This window comes from Anabas testudineus, chromosome 13 (genome assembly GCF_900324465.2).
Source record: "Anabas testudineus chromosome 13, fAnaTes1.2, whole genome shotgun sequence".
Taxonomy (NCBI): Eukaryota; Metazoa; Chordata; class Actinopteri; order Anabantiformes; family Anabantidae; genus Anabas; species Anabas testudineus.
The window spans coordinates 6,152,340-6,174,501 of NC_046622.1; the positions used below are offsets into that span (position 1 = coordinate 6,152,340).

Sequence of the window (22,162 nt, forward strand, 5' to 3'; positions counted from 1 at the left end):
CTGTAGAAAAAACAATATACTGAGCTGCACCGTCCATCAGTGTCTCTGGTTCGTCCTCATCTTCCATTAGCAACGACATCAATGAAAGACTTGTAATAGTGATGCAACAACTGCCTAAAAAAGCTTTGATTTCTGCATCATTAAGCATTGCTTGGTGGGGTGGTAATTAGCGTGCATTAGCCTGTCCTATCCAGTTTTTGTTATCGTCTGCCTCCCATGTGGGCGTCAGCTCTGATTTCGTCTGCCCTTTTTGTCTCTAAGATGGTTAATGGCACTGACTTAATTGTGGCTCATCACTGCCATTCGGGGAGCACAAAATGCTCCTCACATCATCATCATTCAAATCACACGTGCATCCCCTCTGCTGCTGCTGCTGCTGCTGCTGCTGCTGCTTCACATTACAATTGCACGTTGTCTCACCTGGGAGATGCACAGTACAAACACCCTCTACACGTTTGGCCAACGACCAAGATGAGGTGTTGAAAACGCGTGTCCCCTTAGGTAACTTTGCAAACCTTCGCCTCCACATTGCTGCCATTACTGTCGGTTTTTGTTCCACCACTCTTTTTTAGTCAGGCACCATCAGTGTTTGTGTTCGAAGGATTCCTACCAGCCCCCAGCGTGAAGATCAATGTTTTCATGCTACTGCAAATAAAAGCAAGGTAATCTGTGTATGAGAGAAAACTGAAGCCCTCAGAAAAGCCATGACACGAGAGACAGAAAGAGCAAAGTCATGTTATCCTTTTGCTGATTTAAGCCCCTGGTGTTCTATTCTTTATGTTGGTGTCACCAAAACCTTTTACCTGCTTAACTCTTGCCACGCTTAATAACTATAACATAGCTACAAATGACCGTGAGTTTATTTTATTGACTCCAGTTTATAGTATTTGTGAGACTGCTGGAGGAAACCTGAACATATTCACTCCCCAGGGATTAAAACTTCTGACATTTTCTCTGCGTGATTTCCTGTTATTGAATAAATGCAGGATATTGTGCCACTGTTGCTCAAATTACAGGTTATATTTGGCAAAGACTTGCTTGTAGTTTTACTTTACTCTACTGAAGAAAAGATTAAATATCTAACAAACTAAAATATGAGGCGTCTATAGTTTAACTCGCTGTTACATCTGACCATTTTAACCAAAATTTAAAGTCAAGCTTTATGTACAGAACATTTTATCCTTTCTGATATTAGCAAGATCATTTCCAGGCATGGGATCGCTCGCTGAAAGATTGCTTCAGTCAGTGAATACTGCACAGAGTAGAGAGGACGGATGATCTTTTCATTATAATTGATAATACATATATAATACAATACATAATAAATCCCAGATCCCTGCTGTTTCTTATAGTTGAAATCACATCTCTGTGTGTGAAAGATTCCAACTAATCACTTGTTCTGGGAGGCTGGTGTGTATTAGGTCAAACTGCTCAAAAATAGAATAATCTTGTTTTCCTCTGGAAATGAGCCGATCATTTCCCGCTCATGTACAGACTGAAGCGTGTTGAGCAGCTACAGGATTTCAAAGGTCAAAGCATTAGTTTGAAAGTTTCTGAAGGCGGCTGTTCTCCTGCTCAGTGCTGATAATATCATGATATTCTTAATTTGATTTCCAAAGAGACTTTTTGCCTTCTTTAAATATTTTTACAAGAAATAAAGAGCCATCAATGTATTCGAAGGACATTTATAAATCAGATCAGCACCGTAGTCCACTGTCCCAGTCCTTCTCAATTCAGTTCATCGAGTCAATAAGTATTAACTGATTGATTGTTGTTATTGACTAACTGTCTGGTCTCGTTTCCAAGATACTGTCACTGCCTCTGAGCTCCAGTGTTTTAGATATTACAGACTACACATTCAACGATTTCTTATTAAAACAGCTCCTTCCAACGACTCTCTTACACAACGTGGTTATTACTTCAGGGAGTGCCAACTAAACAGCTTTGTGTTTATATCTACTAAAAGTCTGGGATTTATTAATCAATATCTGATTAGATTTTGTTTATTAGCTTAAAGGAGATCTTGGAACAGTGCATGCAATTAATTCCCATCCGGGTTTTTGTTTTTCAGTCTTACTTGTACATTAGCACTGAATCAATGTCAGTTCTGTGTTAATGAACCTACAGAGAAGAGCAATGGTGTCTGTTCCATCAATATGTCAACCTTGAAACACCACAAGGTATATAATAACTTAGTTATTATTTAATATTATTATTATTTACTCATGTTTACACCCGTTCATGTTAGCTTTATTTTAATGAAAACCTGTGGCTGGTCCAAGGGTCACATGCTCCTTAACAATGTGAATGCAAAGTGTTTCTAAAACCAGTGTAATGACTCTGTCAGTCCAAAAGGAGTTGGATAAATAAATAGATATACCAAACAAAATATCAATTTGGATGCTTAAAGATGTGTTATTTAAAATAGGCATTACTTCACCATACTGGTATTTACTCATGGGCTACTTTCGGATGTCTCTGTTTGGTTTCCTTTGGTATTTTAAGCCCCTGCTGATCATCTGTCTTAGGCAAAATCAGCACATACGAAAAAATCTATGTTTACATGAATCCAATTGTCAGCTTCTCTTTCTGCTATTTTTAAACATAGCATATCTATTGTCTGCACAATATGAAGCACAGCAGATGAAAGTTAACCCAGATCTGTCATGTGAATCTCTACATACAAATGCAAACTTGATATTAGTGCATAATGTAGATCTACATCTACTGCTGTGAACTACAGTAGATAGAGTTGGTTCTAATACAAACTTTCCAGATCAGAGAAATATGAGGATAAAACACACTGAGGTTCAGTGAAAAATAATTCCTGCCTTTCTCTACTGCATTTTTACAGCTTCAATGATCAGGAAAACATAAAGTCAACAAAGCAGCACCTCTGAGTGCAGCTCTAATGAACACCAGAGGGACTACAAATGCAAAATGTGATTTCCTGTGAGACTCCGTAATGAATGCTACTGGATACAGACCTCTCCACACTGTTATACTGCTGAATATCAGAGCTGTTGCTCTGATAAGGATTGTTCTCCCACAGTGATTTTCTGCAGGTGTGGTGGGGTTGTTCTGCTTTAGCCAACTGGTCTTGTTTACTAAGACTGTTTGAGTATTTTAAAGCAGCAGTCTACACTTTGAGAGGCTTAGTTTTCACTTTAGAGTGGTGTCTCTACTTTGTTCTGCTGTTGCATTGTACTGCTTTATACAGAGGAGTTTGCTATTTAGCTTTGTCTCATGCATATAAATGGGTCAGACACAACACTCAAACAATTCTCAGTATAAAGAAATACAATTCAGCAGCACTGCCAGTGTATTTATTAGTTTACTACTTTACTAGTGCTTCACGTTCACACCTCATCCTCCTAAAAAGGAGGATGCACATAAAAAGATGAAAAAAAAAAACCCCAATAACTTAAATTTTAATTCTTAATTTAATCTTTAATCATGGAACTTGAAAATAAACACAACCGTTTGAGAAACAAAACACAACACTGACTTGAGGCAGATAGCGTCAACCTTTTTGTGTCTGACAAAAACTGTGAAATATCAATAATAAAATATATAATAAAAGTATAAAAAGATTTCCTTCCCTAAAAAAGATCTTACACAAGTTTCCTAAAAATACTTTCTGAATCCACTGTAAATATACAGTATACAAAATATATTAAAAAGTCATGTAGAAACAAATCAAAACATATTTACATCAGTACAAAAGTTGCTATTCAAGGCAAATCATTTGGTTTTAAATCCCTGCATTAATTAATGGAAATATTGTTTTCTCATATTCTGTGGCTGCCGTGGTCGATGTCTCTGGTTCACATGAGGTGGATCTTCTGAACTCATCACAATGTCTATGGATATTGGAAATGAAAAGCGATCCAGCATCTGTGAGATTTTGTCTTGGGGAACACCATGCTTGTTCCTCCTGGAGGGAAAACAGTGCAGGGTAGTGATGTTAGGAAGTTTCTATAGGTTTATTTTGTCTGTTCCTGCGTGGGAATATGATGGGATAAATTATAACTCTTACCTCTCTAGCTCATAAGGGTCGAACTTCCAGCTGGTGTCAGGTTCACAGAAGTCCACTCTGTATCCGCTCTCCAAAGCCTGTTAAAATAGTTGAAAAAATGCATTAGGATCCAAGAAACTGGGGTGAAACCCTGTAAGTAAATAAGTGAATACTTTTAATGAACGTACCATTTTGACATAGGGCTTCATTTCCCAGGCTTGGATGTTTGTATTATCAATAATAATGGGAGACCGGCCTTGGTGCATACCATCTTTAGCTGAAAGATTTCAACACAAAAAATTAATAAAGTCATTAACACAGAGAACCTGATGTCTACAGCAGCATGTTATTAAGCACTTTACTGGGTAAAACGGCACATTTGTTTTGTTTCAGGCTGGTTGGTTCAGACCAAAGTAATCTATCTTCATGTGGCTAAAAATATCAATACGACAGATTGAAGTTTGACAGACATGCTATATGTTCATTTCACTTGGAAATAACTTTAACCCATCATTTAATATGGGCATTTATGGAGACAATACCTCTGCTCTGGTTCCATTCATGTGCTTTTCCAAGAAGACCTGGCTCATAGCAGTAGCCATCTCTGTGAGCAAAGTAGTCGTCTGTGCTCAGAATTAGGCCACTGGGGCTAGTGGAGAGCAACTCCCTGTGAGACATAATTGGTGTTTAGTTATTATTAAGATATTTTAGTTATTAAGTACACTTATTTATGAGACTCAGGATTACACAAACAAGTACCTAGCCAGTGTTGACTTCCCAGATCCTGGTAAACCCCTCATCAAGATCAGCACCAAGGAAGAAGGGGATTCATGGGTGTTATCACGAGGTTGGTAGTGACGTTGTTCCTCCCACTGTTCATTGTCTGAATCAAATCTCTGGCACCTGTCATAATGTTCAGCTAATTGAGGCCATTCTTCTTCTCTGTCTCTAGGCCATCCCGTATTTACATTTTTCGATTGTGCACTGTAGCTACCACCATGTCCAACCCTGTCGAAGGGGTGTTTAGGATTTCCATAAAAGCCCTGAGAGGGGGGACGGCACACATTGGGGGGTGGTAAACTATGAAATATTGGAAAATGTGAGTCCTCTTCATACTGGTTTGGCATGCCTGATTCATCCCAGTTGGGATTCATGTGCAGTGGTGGGATTTGTAAATTTGGGAATTCAGATGGAGGTGCTGGGTGATGAAATGGTGGTCTGTGAAATCCTGAGTTTGGTGTTCGGTTTCGTGGCTGAGGATCATGCCTTCGATACTGTGCAAAAGCAGCTCCACCGGTGCTCTGTTCAAACCCTGGTCTCCTGCTGTAGTATGGCTCATTCTGATACCAGTGTGGCCAGGATGCTTGTCTCTGTCCACTGCTTTTCTCATAGCCGTCTGTTTCTTCAGATCTACTTGTCTTATCAATTCTCTCCTGGCTTACATCTTGAGTGTCTTTCGCATTAGACATTTTAGAAGTTGTGGGTGGATGCACAAAACCTCCTTCTTGTTTCCCTGGGTTACCACTAGCACCATCAGGTATATCGACCTTTTCAAGCTCTTTGTAAAACTCACTCAGTTTGTTGTCAATGTCTGATTTGACTGTTTCTGAAGGTAATGCTGGACCAATGAAAGTGTTACTGGTGAGTCCTACCTCCTTTAACACCCTCTCCCTCACATTGCTGTCTGGACTGCTGCAGTCATTGCTCACACATTTAGTGGTTTTATCAACAGAGTCATCTCTTCTCTCTTCACCCACACACACGTTTCCTACGTCCGGACAGTTCGTAGAGGAGGATTCACTGCAAGACATCTGCATGAAAAGAAGCAAACACAAAAATAGTTAACTGATTAGCATATGCAGTCAGTAACTTACAAGCTAGTTTTATATTTTCTGTGTTAAGATACTTATAGAAGTCATAGTTTCTATGAACTGCGGCAAAAAAACCCCACTAATAGCTAAGTCTAATAGCTAACCATTAGCTACCGGTAATGTCATCACACGAGTTATACAGGGAAAAAAGACAAATGTTATTTACTCTCTTAACATAGAAACATACTATAAATGTTACCATCCATGTATGCTTACCGTAAATCTCGTCGATACATAAATAACCACATTAATCTACAACAGACACCTGCTGGAGCTTCACTGTCGAAGTTGCCTTGTGTTTACGGAACTGACGTCATTCTTCTTCTTCGCCTTTAATAAAAGTAGAACCCAGCTTCTGGGAAGGACAGCGCCATCAGCTGGACTGACGTGGAACATAGTAAATTGTGGTTACGAAAGCAAAACCACAGCTTTTATGACTTTTATGTGAAACAGACAGATTAACCTTTTATTACCATCTAACAAAATGAAAAAAGGATAATCACCCTCGTTTTCAAAGGAGCCTTCCTAAGCTACTTCCTTAGGATAATGTGGCGTCAGTACAATGAAACCACCTCACACACTGGAGAACATCTAGGGCTTGGACATAGAAATGGTGGACGGCTTTGAGTACTTGAATAATAAACTGGACTGGTCCCACAACACTGATGCCCTGTACGATATTAAATAACTCAAAGTTGCCTCCATCTTCTAAAGAAATTTTGCCAAGCTGACATCCATTACGGACAATACCTCTGACCTGCTTCATCAGAGAGTGGAGACTCCTTCAGCAGCAGACTGCTACACCCTCAGTGTAGAAAGGAGCGTTACTGCAGATCTTTTATTCCCACAACTGTAAAACTCAACTGTCATAATATTCATAGCCACACCATGCTGATACTGTTCCACTTTGAAATAATATCACTACACAATTCTTAAAATACTTTGTACACATGTTGTAAATACATTCCTCTTTTTTATTTCTTTCTTGCACCTTAACCATTTCTATGAGCTGCTAACAAGTGAAGTTCCCAGCTGTGAAATCAATAAGGTTTGATGTTATGTTATGTCACAAGAGACCACCAGCACAGAAGACTCTCTAATCAGCCCTCAGTTACATATTTTTTATGTATGTTCAAACAGAACATGCGTTTACCTTACTTACCTTTAAAGACAAAAAAAGACTGAAGGGAAGGTGGGTGAGTGTAAAATGATGACATGTTTTGAACTGATTTCACTGCTTTAATCCAGTAGTCCATGAGACTACAAAACAACCCAAGAATTTGTGCCATATGCAGACTTTGGCTTTTCCATTCACTCACACTGTACATTTTTAAAAAGCCGTTTTTGTCATCCAAGTTTTATGTGTTTACAACACCATCACATAGTGCTTGAGTATCTATCATTGCCAGTTCCTCATCATTCACCCATTCATCATCTACTGGAGAAGTGACAGGTTTGTAAACTGGAGTCTGTACAGTTTTTAAAGTGCTAGTTGTCCCAGACCTCCGAGGAGGGTTGAAAGTCTTATTTACACACGGGGACGCCATTGAGCTTAGACACGAGAGACCCGGTGGAGATGGTATACGAGACAGGTAGTCTAGAGCCCTCCTCCGCTTCAGGCTTCTCGGGTCTTTCTCCATTGAAGAAGTTGTTGCAGGAACGTTCCTGCTCACTGGTGTGGAGAATCCACGACCTCTGACTGGCTGCTGAGACAAAACCTATATAGAGAACATATTCTCAGATTCTAAATAAACAGGAAGTGGTTATGAAAAAAAAATGCACTGAACAGCTCCAGATTTCACTGCAAATACATAAACTCACACTCTTAGTGTCTTGTCTTGGGGTACGTGGTTGCAGAGCTGGAGACGAGATGGAGCTCAGCCCATTGGACTTGATTAAATGTGAAAGCTTCTCCTCAGCAGCTTGATAAAAGTTCTCGAAACCCTGAAGACACAGAACAGAAATTAGATTTGTATTCAAGGATGTAAAACAAAAAGAAAAAAAAACAACAACTTCTGGCTCCAAAATCTGCGGTCACCATGGCCTCGTATGCATCTATTACGCATGCATGACATCATAGCAAGTCGGGATCAAGTCAGACAGAAAGGTAACCAACATGCACTGTGTGCCGATCACCAGTGATCAAATCTGAGCAGAACTTGATCATCTTGAATGAGCCCATTATCTCCAGAAACTGATAACAAACTTAAGCATTTTATTGGTTTGTATCTTCTATGTACACTTTATATGTATGTGTATGTATATATACAGATTTTAGTGTTGTACCTGGACCAGGCTCCTGAGTTGGCTAAGGGATTCCTGTAGATGACCTTCCTTGGGATTTGTAGAGAAGACGGTCAAATCTCCAGCATACACAACAGGAGTAGGAGAAGTGGACTGACCTCTCAAGTGCAGGTTGCTCAGAGCCAAGAACACTCGGGATTTTACAACATCTTCCAGGCCAGACTGTGACAAGCTGCTGAAACAGCGCACTTTAACAAAGTTCAGCTTCCCATCAACCAAATAAAATGCAGGGGAGGAACCTGTGATCGAAATACAACTAGTTAGTATCGGTGAGTCAAACGTAAATAAAAAAAAGTAAAAAAGAAACCACACCCACCCTGTGCATCTATAACACTGATGACATATCCAGTGAGATCAACCTCTCCACACAGTGGCTGAAATTCTGTGTTTTGAAGATCCACAAAACTGGTGGACTCCCTTGGTTGAAAACGTGCAGATAACCATTCCTGGGAAGTCTGAATAATACATGTTGATTAAAAAACATTACAATGATCTATTAAGTGTATATATAATAAAGAGTGATTTAACACTCCTACAGTACCTGTAGGTCCTGGAACTGTGTTTTCTTTGTCCCTGTGAGCTGAATAGTTTCAATCCCACTGCGTTTCTTTCCATCTGAAGTGGAGAGGTTAAAGACTTTGTATCGACAGCCTTCCTTGAGTAAAGTCTGAAGATCTGAAGAAGGTCGCCACAGATTCAACTGGTAAACTAAAACAAAAATAAAAGAAAATATATATATATATACATATAAAAGCATATAAAAATATTAAAATGAATATGTGAAACCACTATAATGCAAAAGTAAATAATTTTTTTGTCAAATAAAAACAAATTAAGACACACAACTGCTGGGTTGGTCAATGGAGTCAGCAATGCAGAGTCTCCAAACAGGTGTAACATCTCGTTTCAGACAGCTCCCTCCGCTGTCCTCTGCTTCTAGAGCACGACGGTATCTATCCTGCAGTTCAGCCTGTTTCTTCTCCATCAGAGAGCATCTGTAGGTACGTAGAGTCTCCAACTGTCTTTCACTCAAATGAGCCTAGATTACATTCAAGAAACACAGCATTTGTTTAGTCAGCAACTGAAACTCTTAAGTAAAATTAAGTTGAAAATATGCACAGTGCATATCTCATCACCTCAAGGTAAGCTGGGTCGTCCCCCATTGCTTCATACAGCTCCTCTCCATCTTGCAGACTTGCAATGTCCCGGTGGTTTGTTGTCCGTCTTCTGTGTCGAGGTTTGTTAATAACTGAAGATGAAAGTTGATGTGAAATCATGTTCCATTTAAATCTATACTTGCTACCCTGAAAATGTTATTCCTACCTTTCTCTTCCCTTTCAAACTCAGCTTGAATCTTGGCAAAAAGGGTCTCCATGGCTTTTTGTTGGAGGCTGTTGTATCGTCTCGCCTCCTTCTCTTCTGCACGAACAGAACGAAACACGATGCCTCCATCTGATTTCCTCTCCATCCACTGAAAAATACGACAAGCTATAGTCAAAAGGGACAATGAACAGGAGCGCCAGCAATGCTACAAGGCAAGACTCAATGCACCTGTATGGGGTAGCTTCTCAGTATGATAATATCCACACATCCTACTGGCCCTCCATTGCTGTACAAACAGGAAACAGGAAGCAGGAATGGCCGTGGATCTCTATAAAATCCCAGCTTAGTATCCCACCGTGCAGGTCTGGTGCTATTGGCACAAATCTATAAAAAGAAACATCCAACCTGTAATCTTAATGTCATCTTGAGCTTTCTTGAACTATGTGTTTTTCCCCCTCCAAGTACCTTTAACATGAGTGATTCAGGTGCCTCCAGAGGGGAGCAGGCATCTTGAGACCCCACCAGCTGAGCCCCATGGATGATCAACTTCCCACCAACAGCCAGTCGACCTTTGTGAAGCATGGCAGTTAAAGGTTCATCCAGCTGGGCTTTAATGGCGTACCAGCCATCTGTCAGCCAAACCACAGCAGACTGGTTTTCAACCTTGGTATTTGCGCCTTGTGGAGTCTTGGTGTCACTACGGCTCCTTTTGTTTGGTGAATGACCCATGGAGACAATCCCGCAAACACAGAGAACCAAGGTTTTGGCTGCTGCATCGTCCCTTTCCATGATCTTTCTCAGAGCTGGCCTTTGACTGTGGTCCACCTCTACATCATATCTGAGAAATGTAAAATAACATAAATGTTGAAAGCTTTAGAAAACAAACATTTGATTTACATTAACATTTAAAAAAAATGAAGACATATAAACAAGAAAAGTGTAGCAAGCATTTTTCTTTTTTTACTATCTTCAACATTTTGCATACCTGTACTTAAGTTGTAGAAGCACCTGCTCTGGGGTGAGACAGAGGCTTCCCATGGTTTCTGGAAAAGATCTTTCCATGGAGGCCTGTTTCCACACAATCCACCGATAGTGATTGTATACCCACTCCTCACTAATCAATTTAGGATCCACACCCGGGGTATCACATAATGCTCTGTGGGCAGTGTATAACAAAATCATCTTCAGAACCGTCTGCCTGCACCCTGCTTTTGCAGATATTACGATGCTCAAGATACATCAGGTTTCTCAAACTGTGTAATAAATTTACAAAGGCGTTATGAAATTTGATACAAATGCCAAAAATAAAATTAAATAACAAATACCTGTAAAACTCCTCCTTCCCTGCAGTCCCATCATTACTGGTAATCAGCCATCCTCCATCAGCGAGCTGAACACCACCACAGTCTTTAAATGCTTCATGTTTGAGGAACTGTTGCAAACTGAAGCGAAACTTTTCTGCAGTCTCACTAGTGATCTCAGACACATACTGCTGGACTCCATATCCATACAGCTGAAAAACAAGAACAAGAACACGTTACAACACAGGTCATATAATGCAGATATCATCCTATTACAATAAAAGTTTCATGTCTTAACCAAGTTAACAAAATATTCTCTGAAGGCCAGTGACAACTGTGGTCTTGCCTGTTTTTGTGTGTATCTTGCAGGAGGTTTTCCATTCACTGCAGCTTTTAATGAGATCCTTGACAGCCCAGAGGTTTTGGTTAGAAACAAACTGCCTGGCAAAGGTCGAATAGTCTGGCGCTTTTTCTTCCTGATTCTCATATCTTGCATATCTCGTGCAAATTCCACATTTTCAAGATTCTGAAACATGTCTGAAAAACATGAACACATCATTAATATTTGTTGTGTTACATTTAAGTGTGTATCACACTGACTTCTTCCAAAAAGATGACTGCACCTTGATTTCTGGATACTGTGTCCTCAGCACCTAGTGCCTCTGTAATAGAGTCCTCTGGTTCACAGCCAATAGGAAGCTTTTGATTGGTCATCAGATTATCATTTGTAGTGTCCGCCAACGTCACTGTCTGAATATCATTTTTACTCTTATTACCAGTTGAATCTTTAGTGCTTTCAGATTGTTTAGTCAGTGGTACATAGGTGTTACTGTTGGCGGGTGTTACAAAAGAATTGGGGTGCAGGGCCTCCTGCTGGGCTTTAGAGGAACTCTCTTGGACAATAGTTCTTTGTTTTTTAAATGGAGGAATAAATAGAGGTGTCTTTATGTTGTCACTAACAACTGTATTCTTGAGAGTCTGTATCTTTGTGTTCTTGTGGAATGGAGGAGCAAACGCTGGCATCTTGCCACGTGCAGGTCTGGTGTCTCCTGGAGTTGAGTTCTGTTTTGGTATCGCCTTTTGTAATCCGTTTTGTACATAGTTTGTTCCACTCCTGTAACACCAAGAAATACAAGAGCTGATAAATTGTGACAGCTGCTTGAAAACATGGACAGAAATTTACAGGTAACTTACCTGTGTGGCTTTGTGATGTTTGCATGAAGAGAGTCACTGTACTTGAAAACACTCCTGTCGTTCATTATACCTTTAATAATAAAGAACACAGGCTTAGAGTAATTTAACTCATAAGACAAAGTATTAATGTATGTACCATATATATTCTTAAGACAATATGTCAGATTGCAGGTGATTTACCTTTTGGACAACTTTTTTCTGGATGAAGGGTTGAACCTCTTGGACCATCAACAGTTCTATCAAATTCCTCCAGTAAGCGCCTTTTGAGAGGTGGCTGACCTAGAATAGTTCAAAACATTGAAGCAAATATTTGTGGTTAATACTCTTGTTTGCATCAGAAAATTATAATTTGATGTTAATAATAATATGCTTTTTAGTTGATTTAAAAATAATGGTCTAGTGAAGATAAGTAGTCAGTAAAGACACAGTAAAATAAATTTGTCCTTTAAAAAGTCTCATAAGAAACATAGAGACAAACTGTTCTTCCTGAACAACAACACACACACTTACCTGTCATATCTAAATCTTCTCCTGGTCTTTTCCCCCTTTCTTTTTGTTCCTTTACAGGTCTCTTGCTGGACTTTTGACAATCTTGCTGTGGCACATTTTCTAAAGTCCCTGAAAGATTCTGCTCAGCTAGACCTTCATCTTCTAACAAAGCTTTAGTGCAGTCAAGAGCTTCCTGGGCAAAAAACATCTGTTGAGTTTCAGTACAGCCTCTGAGGTCAAGTGACTGAAGTAGAAGAAATGAAGAATCTTCTGTCCTCTTTGACTTAGTTCCATCATTGAAGCTTGATTTACTTTTTTCATAGTCCAAAACACTTTTCATTTCCTCTAAAGGAGTGTCATGCCAGTTGTCCACTGCCGATGTGGACATTTTACCTTCTTTACGATGAAAAACTGTAGGTGCCTCATCTTTCATTGAAATGAAATCATGTGCACTTGAATCTTGAATCCGTAGAGTTTCATTTGCATGATCAGTCTTTTGCAGAGATGGAAAAGACTGAAGTACCTGAGAGACACTTTCCTTATCAGACAGGTCCTTGACACTGGAATTGGTGAGATTAAGATTTGAAGTTGTTTTCGCATCTTTCAGTTTTGCTAGATCTGACTTAGAGGTGTCATGTGGGATTGTGGAGTGTGAGTTTGAATCATGGCAGTCCCCAACAGCAAATTCTTTCAAGAGGTTATTTGCCTTCAAAAGACTTTGCTGTGACACATTGACTTTTGCTCCCCCTGCAGTAGTAAAACCAAAATGTATTTCTTTTGGTGGTGGACTAGGACCCGGCATCTTGAAATGTGCTGTTTTTACACCAGCTTTATCACTAACTTCACATTCACTTAGCAAAGTTTTAGCTTTCTTCAGGGCTGTAGAAGAAATAGCAACTCCTTTGCCGCTTGCTGTCTGAAATCCACAGTTCTGCAGAGGCGAAGTCTCTTTTTTATTTTTGCTCTTCAATGCTGCACTTTCATTCAGTAAACTGTTAGCCTTTGTCATCACCTCATCTGGCACAGATACGTTATTCCCTGGCTCTCTGGCTGAACAGAATTCACCACTGCTGCTGAATTCATTGAAGGCAGAGGAACCAATGTTCCTTAATGTTGGGCACATCTGGGAAGAAAGGGGTCTTGTCATCACAGATGGATTCTCACGTGAAGAAGCTGAAGGTGCATTAGTAGAAGTTGGTGTGTTCTTATAAGCACCTTTGTTTATCTCCACATTATCAGGATGTAGAACATTTTCATGGTTTACCACTGGTCCCACGTGCACATTTTCAAACTCTGCATGTTTAAATTCAGGATGTACATTAGTATCTGCTTGGGTTACATTTGCTGAAACAGGACCTTCATCAAATTCTTTTAAAAGGTTTTTAGCTTTCAGCAGATTGCTTTGTGACACATGAACGGTAGCTCCCCCTGCAGTCATGAAACCACAGTGTATTTTTTCACCACAGTCTTGTGTCTCGACACTGTTCCTTGTGTCTGGAATCTCCCCACTGAAACTGATGTCACTGAAGAGAGCTTTTGCCTTCTGGAGGGCCTCAGCTGAGAGTGCCACAGGTTTACCACTGGCTGCATGAAATCTACTATTCCCGGATTTGGGACCAGGGACTGGTATGTTGGAATATGTTGGATTTACACTAATTTTGTCATTACCTTCTTCACATTTACCTAACAGAGTTTTGGCTTTCTTTAGGGCTGCAGGTGAAATAGCAACACCTTTGCCACTGGCAGTCTGAAATCCACCGTTCTGTGGTAGCAAAGTGTCTTCATTGTGCTTCGGTTTTGTGTTTATGTTCTCAAATCCACAACTTTCACTTTTCCTTGTGTCTGAAACAACTGGAATATCCACACTGATGTCACTGAAGAGAGCTTTTGCCTTCTGGAGGGCCTCAGCTGAAGGTTCCACAGGTTTACCACTGGCTGCTTGAAATCCACTATTCCTGGATTGAGGACAAGGAATTAGCATCTTGGACTGTGCTGGTTTTTCACTGATCTTATCCTCAACAGCTTCAACGTCATTTAACAATGACTTTGCTTTCTTGAGTGCAGCAGTTGAAATGACAACTCCTTTGCCACTGGCAGTCTGAAATCCACCGTTCTGTGGTAGCAAAGTGTCTTCATTGTGCTTCGGTTTTGTGTTTATGTTCTCAAATCCACAACTTTCACTTTTCCTTGTGTCTGAAACACCTGGAATATCCACACTGATGTCACTGAAGAGAGCTTTTGCCTTCTGGAGGGCCTCAGCTGAAGGTGCCACAGGTTTGCCACTGGCTGCTTGAAATCCACTATTCCTGGATTGAGGACAAGGAATTAGCATCTTGGACTGTGCTGGTTTTTCACTGATATTATCCTCAACAGCTTCAACGTCATTTAACAATGACTTTGCTTTCTTGAGTGCAGCAGTTGAAATGACAACTCCTTTGCCACTGGCAGTCTGAAATCCACCATTCTGTGGTAGCAAAGTGTCTTCATTGTGCTTCGGTTTTGTGTTTATGTTCTCAAATCCACAACTTTCACTTTTCCTTGTGTCTGAAACAACTGGAATATCCACACTGATGTCACTGAAGAGAGCTTTTGCCTTCTGGAGGGCCTCAGCTGAAGGTGCCACAGGTTTACCACTGGCTGCTTGAAATCCACTATTCCTGGATTGAGGACAAGGAATTAGCATCTTGGACTGTGCTGGTTTTTCACTGATATTATCCTCAACAGCTTCAACGTCATTTAACAATGACTTTGCTTTCTTGAGTGCAGCAGTTGAAATGACAACTCCTTTGCCACTGGCAGTCTGAAATCCACCATACCGTTCTGTGGTAGCAAAGTGTCTTCATTGTGCTTCGGTTTTGTGTTTATGTTCTCAAATCCACAACTTTCACTTTTCCTTGTGTCTGAAACAACTGGAATATCCACACTGATGTCACTGAAGAGAGCTTTTGCCTTCTGGAGGGCCTCAGCTGAAGGTGCCACAGGTTTGCCACTGGCTGCTTGAAATCCACTATTCCTGGATTGAGGACAAGGAATTAGCATCTTGGACTGTGCTGGTTTTTCACTGATATTATCCTCAACAGCTTCAACGTCATTTAACAATGACTTTGCTTTCTTGAGTGCAGCAGTTGAAATGACAACTCCTTTGCCACTGGCAGTCTGAAATCCACCGTTCTGTGGTAGCAAAGTGTCTTCATTGTGCTTCGGTTTTGTGTTTATGTTCTCAAATCCACAACTTTCACTTTTCCTTGTGTCTGAAACAACTGGAATATCCACACTGATGTCACTGAAGAGAGCTTTTGCCTTCTGGAGGGCCTCAGCTGAAGGTGCCACAGGTTTACCACTGGCTGCTTGAAATCCACTATTCCTGGATTGAGGACAAGGAATTAGCATCTTGGACTGTGCTGGTTTTTCACTGATATTATCCTCAACAGCTTCAACGTCATTTAACAATGACTTTGCTTTCTTGAGTGCAGCAGTTGAAATGACAACACCTTTGCCACTGGCAGTCTGAAATCCACCATTCTGTGGTAGCAAAGTGTCTTCATTGTGCTTCGGTTTTGTGTTTATGTTCTCAAATCCACAACTTTCACTTTTCCTTGTGTCTGAAACAACTGGAATATCCACACTGATGTCACTGAAGAGAGCTTTTGCCTTCTGGAGGGCCTCAGCTGAAGGTGCCACAGGTTTACCACTGGCTGCTTGAAATCCACTATTCCTGGATTGAGGACAAGGAATTAGCATCTTGGACTGTGCTGGTTTTTCACTGATATTATCCTCAACAGCATTAAAGTCATTTAACAATGACTTTGCTTTCTTGAGTGCAGCAGTTGAAATGACAACTCCTTTGCCACTGGCAGTCTGAAATCCGCCATTTCTAGATGGTGCAACCTGAATTTGATTAGTGTGATGACCTGGTCTTAAAGCATCTCCTTTCTCTTTCAGCTGTTTGTCTCTCTCTCCAAGTGTATGAATTTCATTCAAAAGACTCTCTGCTTTTTTCACTGCATCCACTGACACAAATATATTCTTCCCATTGGCTGCATCGAATGCACAATCGTTGCTCAATTCATTGATGGCAAAAGAGTCAGTATCCTTTAATGTTGTGCATGAAGAAGAAGAAAGTGTCTTTACAGTCAAAGGCTGGTTTTCACTGAAAGAAACTGCATTTGTTAAAGCTGGGGTGTTCTCAAAACCAACACTGTGAATATTTACACGAGGCTGCACCAAGTTTGAATGGTGTGCAGCTGGTCCAGAATTTTCTTTTAATTCTCTGATTGGTTCTTCAGAAACGTTTGCTTTAACATTTTGCACATTTTTTAATTCTGGATGTCTTTTCTTATGATTTACACTTCCAGGGAAGATTTCTGTGCTAGTTCTATGTTTTACTGACATGTTAGTGTTACTGTCCAAAGCACTGCAGTCTTTAAAGGGTGCATCCACCTCTTGCATATCTTTCCCAGTGTCCATGTGAAATCCACTGAAGTCCATTCCCCTGTTTTTAAAACTTTTGGCAACATCATTTGACATTCCTGTGATCTGTGCCTGCTCAGTTTTAGCATCAATGTCACTACTTTGCTTTTCTGGTGATTTTTGATGTTCCAGACTATTCTCTATATCTGCAAACAAAGCTTTAGCTTTGCTGAGACACTTCTTTGAAACTGTCAAAATATTTCCTTGTGCAGTTTTAAATCCCACAGCAAGTATTAAAGGATTTTTGTTCTCCTGTTTGTTTATTTCACTATGCTCAGTTCTGGCAAGAGTTTTGGGTTCAGCTGACACAGTACTACTAGTGCCTTCAGAAATATGATCTGAAGGGTAAAACACATCTTCAGCAGAGGAGTTCTCTGTTTTCACGGCAAGTGACACCAAGACACCTGTAGATTCACTAGTGACCATAGATGTTTCACAATTTGTTGAGGCAATCTTGTCAGACATTGCAGCTATTTCCATGTGCTTTTCAGCCTCTGAATTAAAGCTATCATCAAAATCTATGCCTGTAAGAAAATCAGGGTCAAGTTCTTTGTCAGCTTTTTGGAGCGAGATGGGGTTATCTTGACAATGCGGTTTTAACTTTGCAGTTTTGAACTGTGTGAATTCAAACTGGCTATCTGCCTCTTCCAAGAGAGTACACAGTTCTGTCACATCAGCTTTTTGTGAAGCTGTTAACTGGCAAGTGACACTTCCAAATTTTTCACTTGATGACTGCAGCTGGCTTGAACTGGAGGTTGTATTTTTCACTGATCCATGGCTCAAGGTAATTTCATCTTTAGTGTCACAGGCATTTATGGTGGGCTGATCACTAAAAGTCTTTTCAGCTTCATTCTCCTGAAAGAGATGCTTGGCTCTCTCCAGGTTGGCTAAGGACATATGTATCCCCTTATTTGAGGCTGTTTTAAATCCTGAAGCATGGATGGAAGGAAGAGAAGCTATTGTTTCTTTTGGGAGACTGCCACTAAGTTGACCATTTTGTAGATTGCAATTAATGTTTTCAACAGTTCCTTTTAAACTGCTGGGAAGTTGTGTGTTGTTGCTCTCTTTGTGCAACTCACTCTTTGTGCCAGAATCCAGTGTTTGGCTTTCCTTGATTGCATTGCACAGATATGCATCAGTTTCTTGTAAAATCTGGTCCAAATGTGTGTTTGCATTTCCTTTATTTGTAGATAAAGACGCAGTCCTGTGGGTACCCGCTTTGAAGCCAGATTGACATTGACTATTGTTCTTTGAGCTGGGGAAAACAATTGATGTGGTATCCGCAACAGTAGATTGGAATCCACTATCACTCATTGTGCCATCATTGATTGAGGAATTTGTATCAGTGGCAGAAGCATGTCTGTTACTGAAGCCATCAAAGTTCCAGTGAAGGTTTGCTTGCCTTGCTTTTTGCTTAGCTTGTTTCAAGGCTGATAAACAAGCTGATGGAGAAAAGTTATTTTGAGCAGGATCCTCTGGTAATTTGCTCACTTTACTGAGGTCTGATATTTGACTGAAGTCTTCAGCAAAATCTCTGCAAAGCTGCGACATGTCAAGATCGTGGACTTTTGCTTGTAGAGAAGGAGGACGATTCTCTTCAGTGAAATTGTCCTGTTTTTGCATCTCACTCTCTCCAAAACTGCAACAGTCTGCTTTATCTTGGGTTTTCTCCAACCTCGCCTTAACACTGCCAACGCTCACTTCATGTCCTAAAAAAAAAAAAAAAAAAAGTAAAAATGGTCAATGACTTTGCACCATATTGTACAAAATAAAATATAAAAATATTAGTAATTTATGTGAATGCATTTACATGCATGAGAATTGTTTTACCTAAATCTGGAATCCTCTGAGATGAGATCCTCTTCTGGGACTGCGTTTCTTTTCCTTGTGTGCCAACTGTGTAAATAAACTTTCTCTTTTTCTTAGTTAATCCTGAGTGTGTAAAAGGTGGCCCGAGTACCTGGCCAGAATCAGCACCATTCTGCAGGTGTTTTACATTTGATTTGTTTTCCAATTGTGTAGCAGGTTTATCTTGGCACGAAGTATCCATAGTACAGGGAGCAATTTCAGATAAACTCAATGGAGACCATTGGCTAATTCCAGTAACTCCAGTTTGCCCCACTGGGGATGAGAAACATTTGCCAGGATCCTGATCCTCTGTTCTCTGTGTACTGGATGAAATGTTCTTTGTTGCTGAGATGTCTTCAGCACTGCAGTCATTTTCTTTTGTCTGAATGATTTGCTTTCTCTTATTTCTTTCAGTCTTCACTTTTCTCAGTGCTGAACTACTGTTGGTGAAAAATATAGAAAGGACGTTTTCAGCCCCATCAAGAACACTTGCTACTGTGCTGCGAATTTCTCCATCCTCAATAGCATCTGGAAGCTTCTGTCTCCAAACCCCACCACTCTGATCCAGTGAACTCTGCGGGGAGTCCTGGGGCTCTGGATTGTGATCAGCCTCAGGGGAAACAACACCTGTTGATTACAGACCAACAATCAGTCTAATGAATTCAGAGCCTAAATTTATCCAAACATAATTGAATCTGTGAAATGCAACCATTTAATTAATACTAAGAACTAGTGCATCATCTTACATAGCCATTTAGCAAAATGAAAAATTTCAATACCTTTTTCAAGGGCGGGCACGTCAGTGTGTTTGGGTGACAATGCTCCAACTCTGGATGCATTTGAAAGAGAAGGAAAAAGCTTCCGTACAAACTGGGAAAGGAAAGCAAGTTAAATTAGTTTCAGAATCAATTAAATATTCTACATATATTTGTGATTTCTTACACAAGTACAGGAAATAAAAGCTTTTCTGACAGTGACATAAAGTAAATGCCATCATTTGACATTTGAGATAAATCCATGTCTGTTCTATGTTTGGGCTGAACAATGTACTCACAACAATACTTTTGTCTGCAGACACAGTCACTGGGCAGGGACTCTCATCAGTTTTAGCTGAAACATTGATAAAAGATGCTTTAATTTTATCTCAATTTTATATACAGATTAAAAAAAAAGCAATCATGTAATTTTCTTACATAAAATAAGGGTAGATGGCACTGCTGGAGGGGTATTCAGAGAACTAGTCCATGATATATCAGGATGTATCTGTGCACCGAGACTTTCAGATATTTGCTTGGCATAGCTGACCTGTGTGAATAGGTGAAGTTACTTCACTGTCAAATACTGCAATTTGCTGAAATAAATGTTGGTATTATATTTAATATACTTACTGCTGATTTTTGAGGGGTTTGCAGCAAATCTGGACAAATGAAAAAAGCAAATACATTTACAAGAGAGGACTGAATTAGTATTTAAATTATATGTCAAAAAGAAATTCAGAAATTCTCACCAAAGCTGTCCTGACTTTGAGACTGCAAACCTCCATATTTTGCACCTGTGACCCTAAAAAGAATAAAAGAGGCAAAAACTGTAATAAATGTCATAACAAAAAAAGTGTTCTACTTGGTTAAGCTAAAATCAACATTTTTTGAACAGCTTTTACAATACAATGAATGACATATGAAACCATCCAACTTAAAGACAAATCACTTAAGAAAAACTCTCTCTGACTGATGAGATTGGAAAAATAAATATTTAAAAATGAATGCATAGTATAAAAAAAAACAATCATACTACAAATTTGGTTGAGACAGCCAACTCTAAAAGTTGTTATACTCACCCCTCTTTTGACATCCGAAATAAATAAGGACTTTGTGTTGCTGTCCATGGCAAAGGATCTTTTTCTGATGTAGAAATGTCATTTTTAGATACAACCTCAAAAGAGCTTAGCATTTAGCATGAGTTTATGTAGTGTGCAAGAAACGTTTACCGTGTTAATGCATAAATACACTAACAGTCAAACTTTAATTAAACATTACCTTGTTCATTAGTAAAGGATCGGTCATCATCGGGTTCAGGTGACAAAACTCGACTGTGTCTGAAAACTTTGGGAGTTGAGAAAAATTGACTGTCTACTGCAGTTTTGTCAAAAGGTGTTTTAAAGTTTCCTTCTTGGTTTGCACACAGGTCCTCTTGATCAGGGCCATTTTCCTCATTAGTGAACATTTGAGATGTCAGCACATCAAACCAATCGGGGTCCAGTGGTCCCAGCTCTAAATTGAGAAATTATAAATAGTTTCACTGTCACTAGCATTCAAAATCTAAGATACTGAACATGAATGATGCTGTTAGTTTTGAGTGAGCACAATAAGTTTTATCTGGTTATTATACATTTGAATGAGCAAGCCACACTTCTGTAATGTAATGTACAGTAAAAGTACAATATTTGTGTTTGTGTGCAGATTTGTTTTTGTAATTACACCAGAGAAGTTATGTAATGTCACTTTAGTGTCATACTTGAGTTAGAGCAGGTGTTAAAAGTTAGAAAATATATTACTTTGCAAAATGACATGACTGTTGGCTTACCTTTCCAAATTTCATCTTTATATGTGTCATACATGTTTTCTGAGCTCAAATCCATTCCGGATGACTTGTGTAACTCTCACAGTTTGTTGTGTAGTTCGCCTGAGGAGACAGAGCTCAGTGTAAAAGCAAAACCTCATGTAAGCTGACAAAAGTTACGTCAAATCTCAATGAGGAGAAACTTTTCTCAGGACCTCAACACTCTGCTGCTGCTTCCTGCCACTGCACACAGAGCACATTAGCTAACGTTGCTACATTAGCTTATGTTACAGGTTAGCTACATTAAACTTTACATAAAACAATTTAGGGTAGGTTGTTGATGTGACGTTAGCTGAAGTTACATTTACTGCAGTTACCAACTCTGAATAATATTGTTGGTTGACACTTTTCACAAAATCCATAAATTCAACAGTTCACACAGGTTTACACGTTTACAAAATAGAAACAACACGGCAAAGTAAATGGTTTTGAAATTACTCCGACTTACCATGACGATGTGCAAGAGTATTATCTTCCATACCCCAATGAAACTCTTGACAAATCACTGTCAACAGACCATAACACTGTGGTTTATAATGAAAGAGAAGTTGGATATTTACGAGTCAGTCTGCTAGCAGCTAGCAGCTAGCTTGTTTGCCCCTGTTACGAAAACAAACCTCGCGCGCTCCACACCGGAAATCAACAGGACTTCGAAATAAGAGTCACGTTTAAATTTAACCGGATGTCCAGATGAGTCTTTCATTTTACAAAATAGAGGTGATTTA

At 39.7% G+C, this 22,162-nt stretch overlaps 3 protein-coding genes across 4 annotated transcripts; all 3 read right to left on the reverse strand.

The window, feature by feature from the left end:
* Nucleotides 1–3,454: 3,454 nt before the first annotated feature.
* On the reverse strand, nt 3,455–6,207 carry n4bp2l2 (NEDD4 binding protein 2-like 2). The gene is made up of 6 exons (XM_026376510.1): nt 6,106–6,207; nt 4,778–5,829; nt 4,561–4,685; nt 4,207–4,295; nt 4,040–4,116; nt 3,455–3,937 (listed from the first exon to the last, which is right to left on the reverse strand). Exons 2-6 carry the CDS (start codon nt 5,827–5,829, stop codon nt 3,772–3,774), a joined length of 1,509 nt encoding a protein of 502 aa, XP_026232295.1. The 5' UTR covers nt 6,106–6,207; the 3' UTR covers nt 3,455–3,771.
* A 650-nt stretch (nt 6,208–6,857) lies between these two features.
* On the reverse strand, nt 6,858–15,305 carry brca2 (BRCA2 DNA repair associated). Of its 2 annotated transcripts, none has more exons than XM_026376293.1 (17): nt 12,522–15,305; nt 12,192–12,290; nt 12,012–12,081; nt 11,441–11,931; nt 11,164–11,354; nt 10,842–11,029; nt 10,502–10,672; nt 9,982–10,354; nt 9,745–9,900; nt 9,517–9,664; nt 9,330–9,442; nt 9,040–9,232; nt 8,735–8,901; nt 8,510–8,648; nt 8,176–8,432; nt 7,711–7,833; nt 6,858–7,607 (listed from the first exon to the last, which is right to left on the reverse strand). In XM_026376293.1, the coding sequence occupies exons 1-17, from the start codon at nt 15,181–15,183 to the stop codon at nt 7,248–7,250; spliced, it is 5,901 nt and encodes a 1,966-aa protein (XP_026232078.1). In that variant the 5' UTR covers nt 15,184–15,305; the 3' UTR covers nt 6,858–7,247. The 2 variants fall into 2 exon arrangements, with proteins under 2 accessions (XP_026232078.1, XP_026232069.1); XM_026376284.1 differs by having other exon boundaries at nt 9,037–9,232.
* On the reverse strand, nt 15,237–22,030 carry LOC113170706 (breast cancer type 2 susceptibility protein-like). The gene is made up of 11 exons (XM_026372915.1): nt 21,886–22,030; nt 21,402–21,500; nt 20,855–21,088; nt 20,656–20,719; nt 20,326–20,378; nt 20,207–20,235; nt 20,012–20,123; nt 19,873–19,928; nt 19,598–19,688; nt 18,801–19,445; nt 15,237–18,679 (listed from the first exon to the last, which is right to left on the reverse strand). Exons 2-11 carry the CDS (start codon nt 21,454–21,456, stop codon nt 15,237–15,239), a joined length of 4,782 nt encoding a protein of 1,593 aa, XP_026228700.1. The 5' UTR covers nt 21,457–21,500; nt 21,886–22,030.
* Nucleotides 22,031–22,162: the final 132 nt, after the last annotated feature.

Coding starts and splice junctions, on each gene's coding strand:
- n4bp2l2 (XM_026376510.1), bottom strand. CDS start 5,829: ATGTCTTGCAGTGAATCCTCCTCTACGAACTGTCCGGACGTAGGAAAC. Junction 4,117..4,206: donor TGAAGCCCTATGTCAAAATG/GTACGTTCATTA, acceptor CTATTTTAACAG/GCTTTGGAGAGCGGATACAG. Junction 3,938..4,039: donor GACCCTTATGAGCTAGAGAG/GTAAGAGTTATA, acceptor TTTTCCCTCCAG/GAGGAACAAGCATGGTGTTC.
- brca2 (XM_026376284.1), bottom strand. CDS start 15,183: ATGCTAATTCCTTGTCCTCAATCCAGGAATAGTGGATTTCAAGCAGCC. Junction 9,901..9,981: donor CTGAATCACTCATGTTAAAG/GTACTTGGAGGG, acceptor TTCTTTTTATAG/ATTTGTGCCAATAGCACCAG. Junction 9,233..9,329: donor ACGACCCAGCTTACCTTGAG/GTGATGAGATAT, acceptor AATGTAATCTAG/GCTCATTTGAGTGAAAGACA.
- LOC113170706 (XM_026372915.1), bottom strand. CDS start 21,456: ATGGATTTGAGCTCAGAAAACATGTATGACACATATAAAGATGAAATT. Junction 19,929..20,011: donor GCCATCTACCCTTATTTTAT/GTAAGAAAATTA, acceptor TCAATGTTTCAG/CTAAAACTGATGAGAGTCCC. Junction 19,446..19,597: donor CGTGCCCGCCCTTGAAAAAG/GTATTGAAATTT, acceptor TGTAATCAACAG/GTGTTGTTTCCCCTGAGGCT.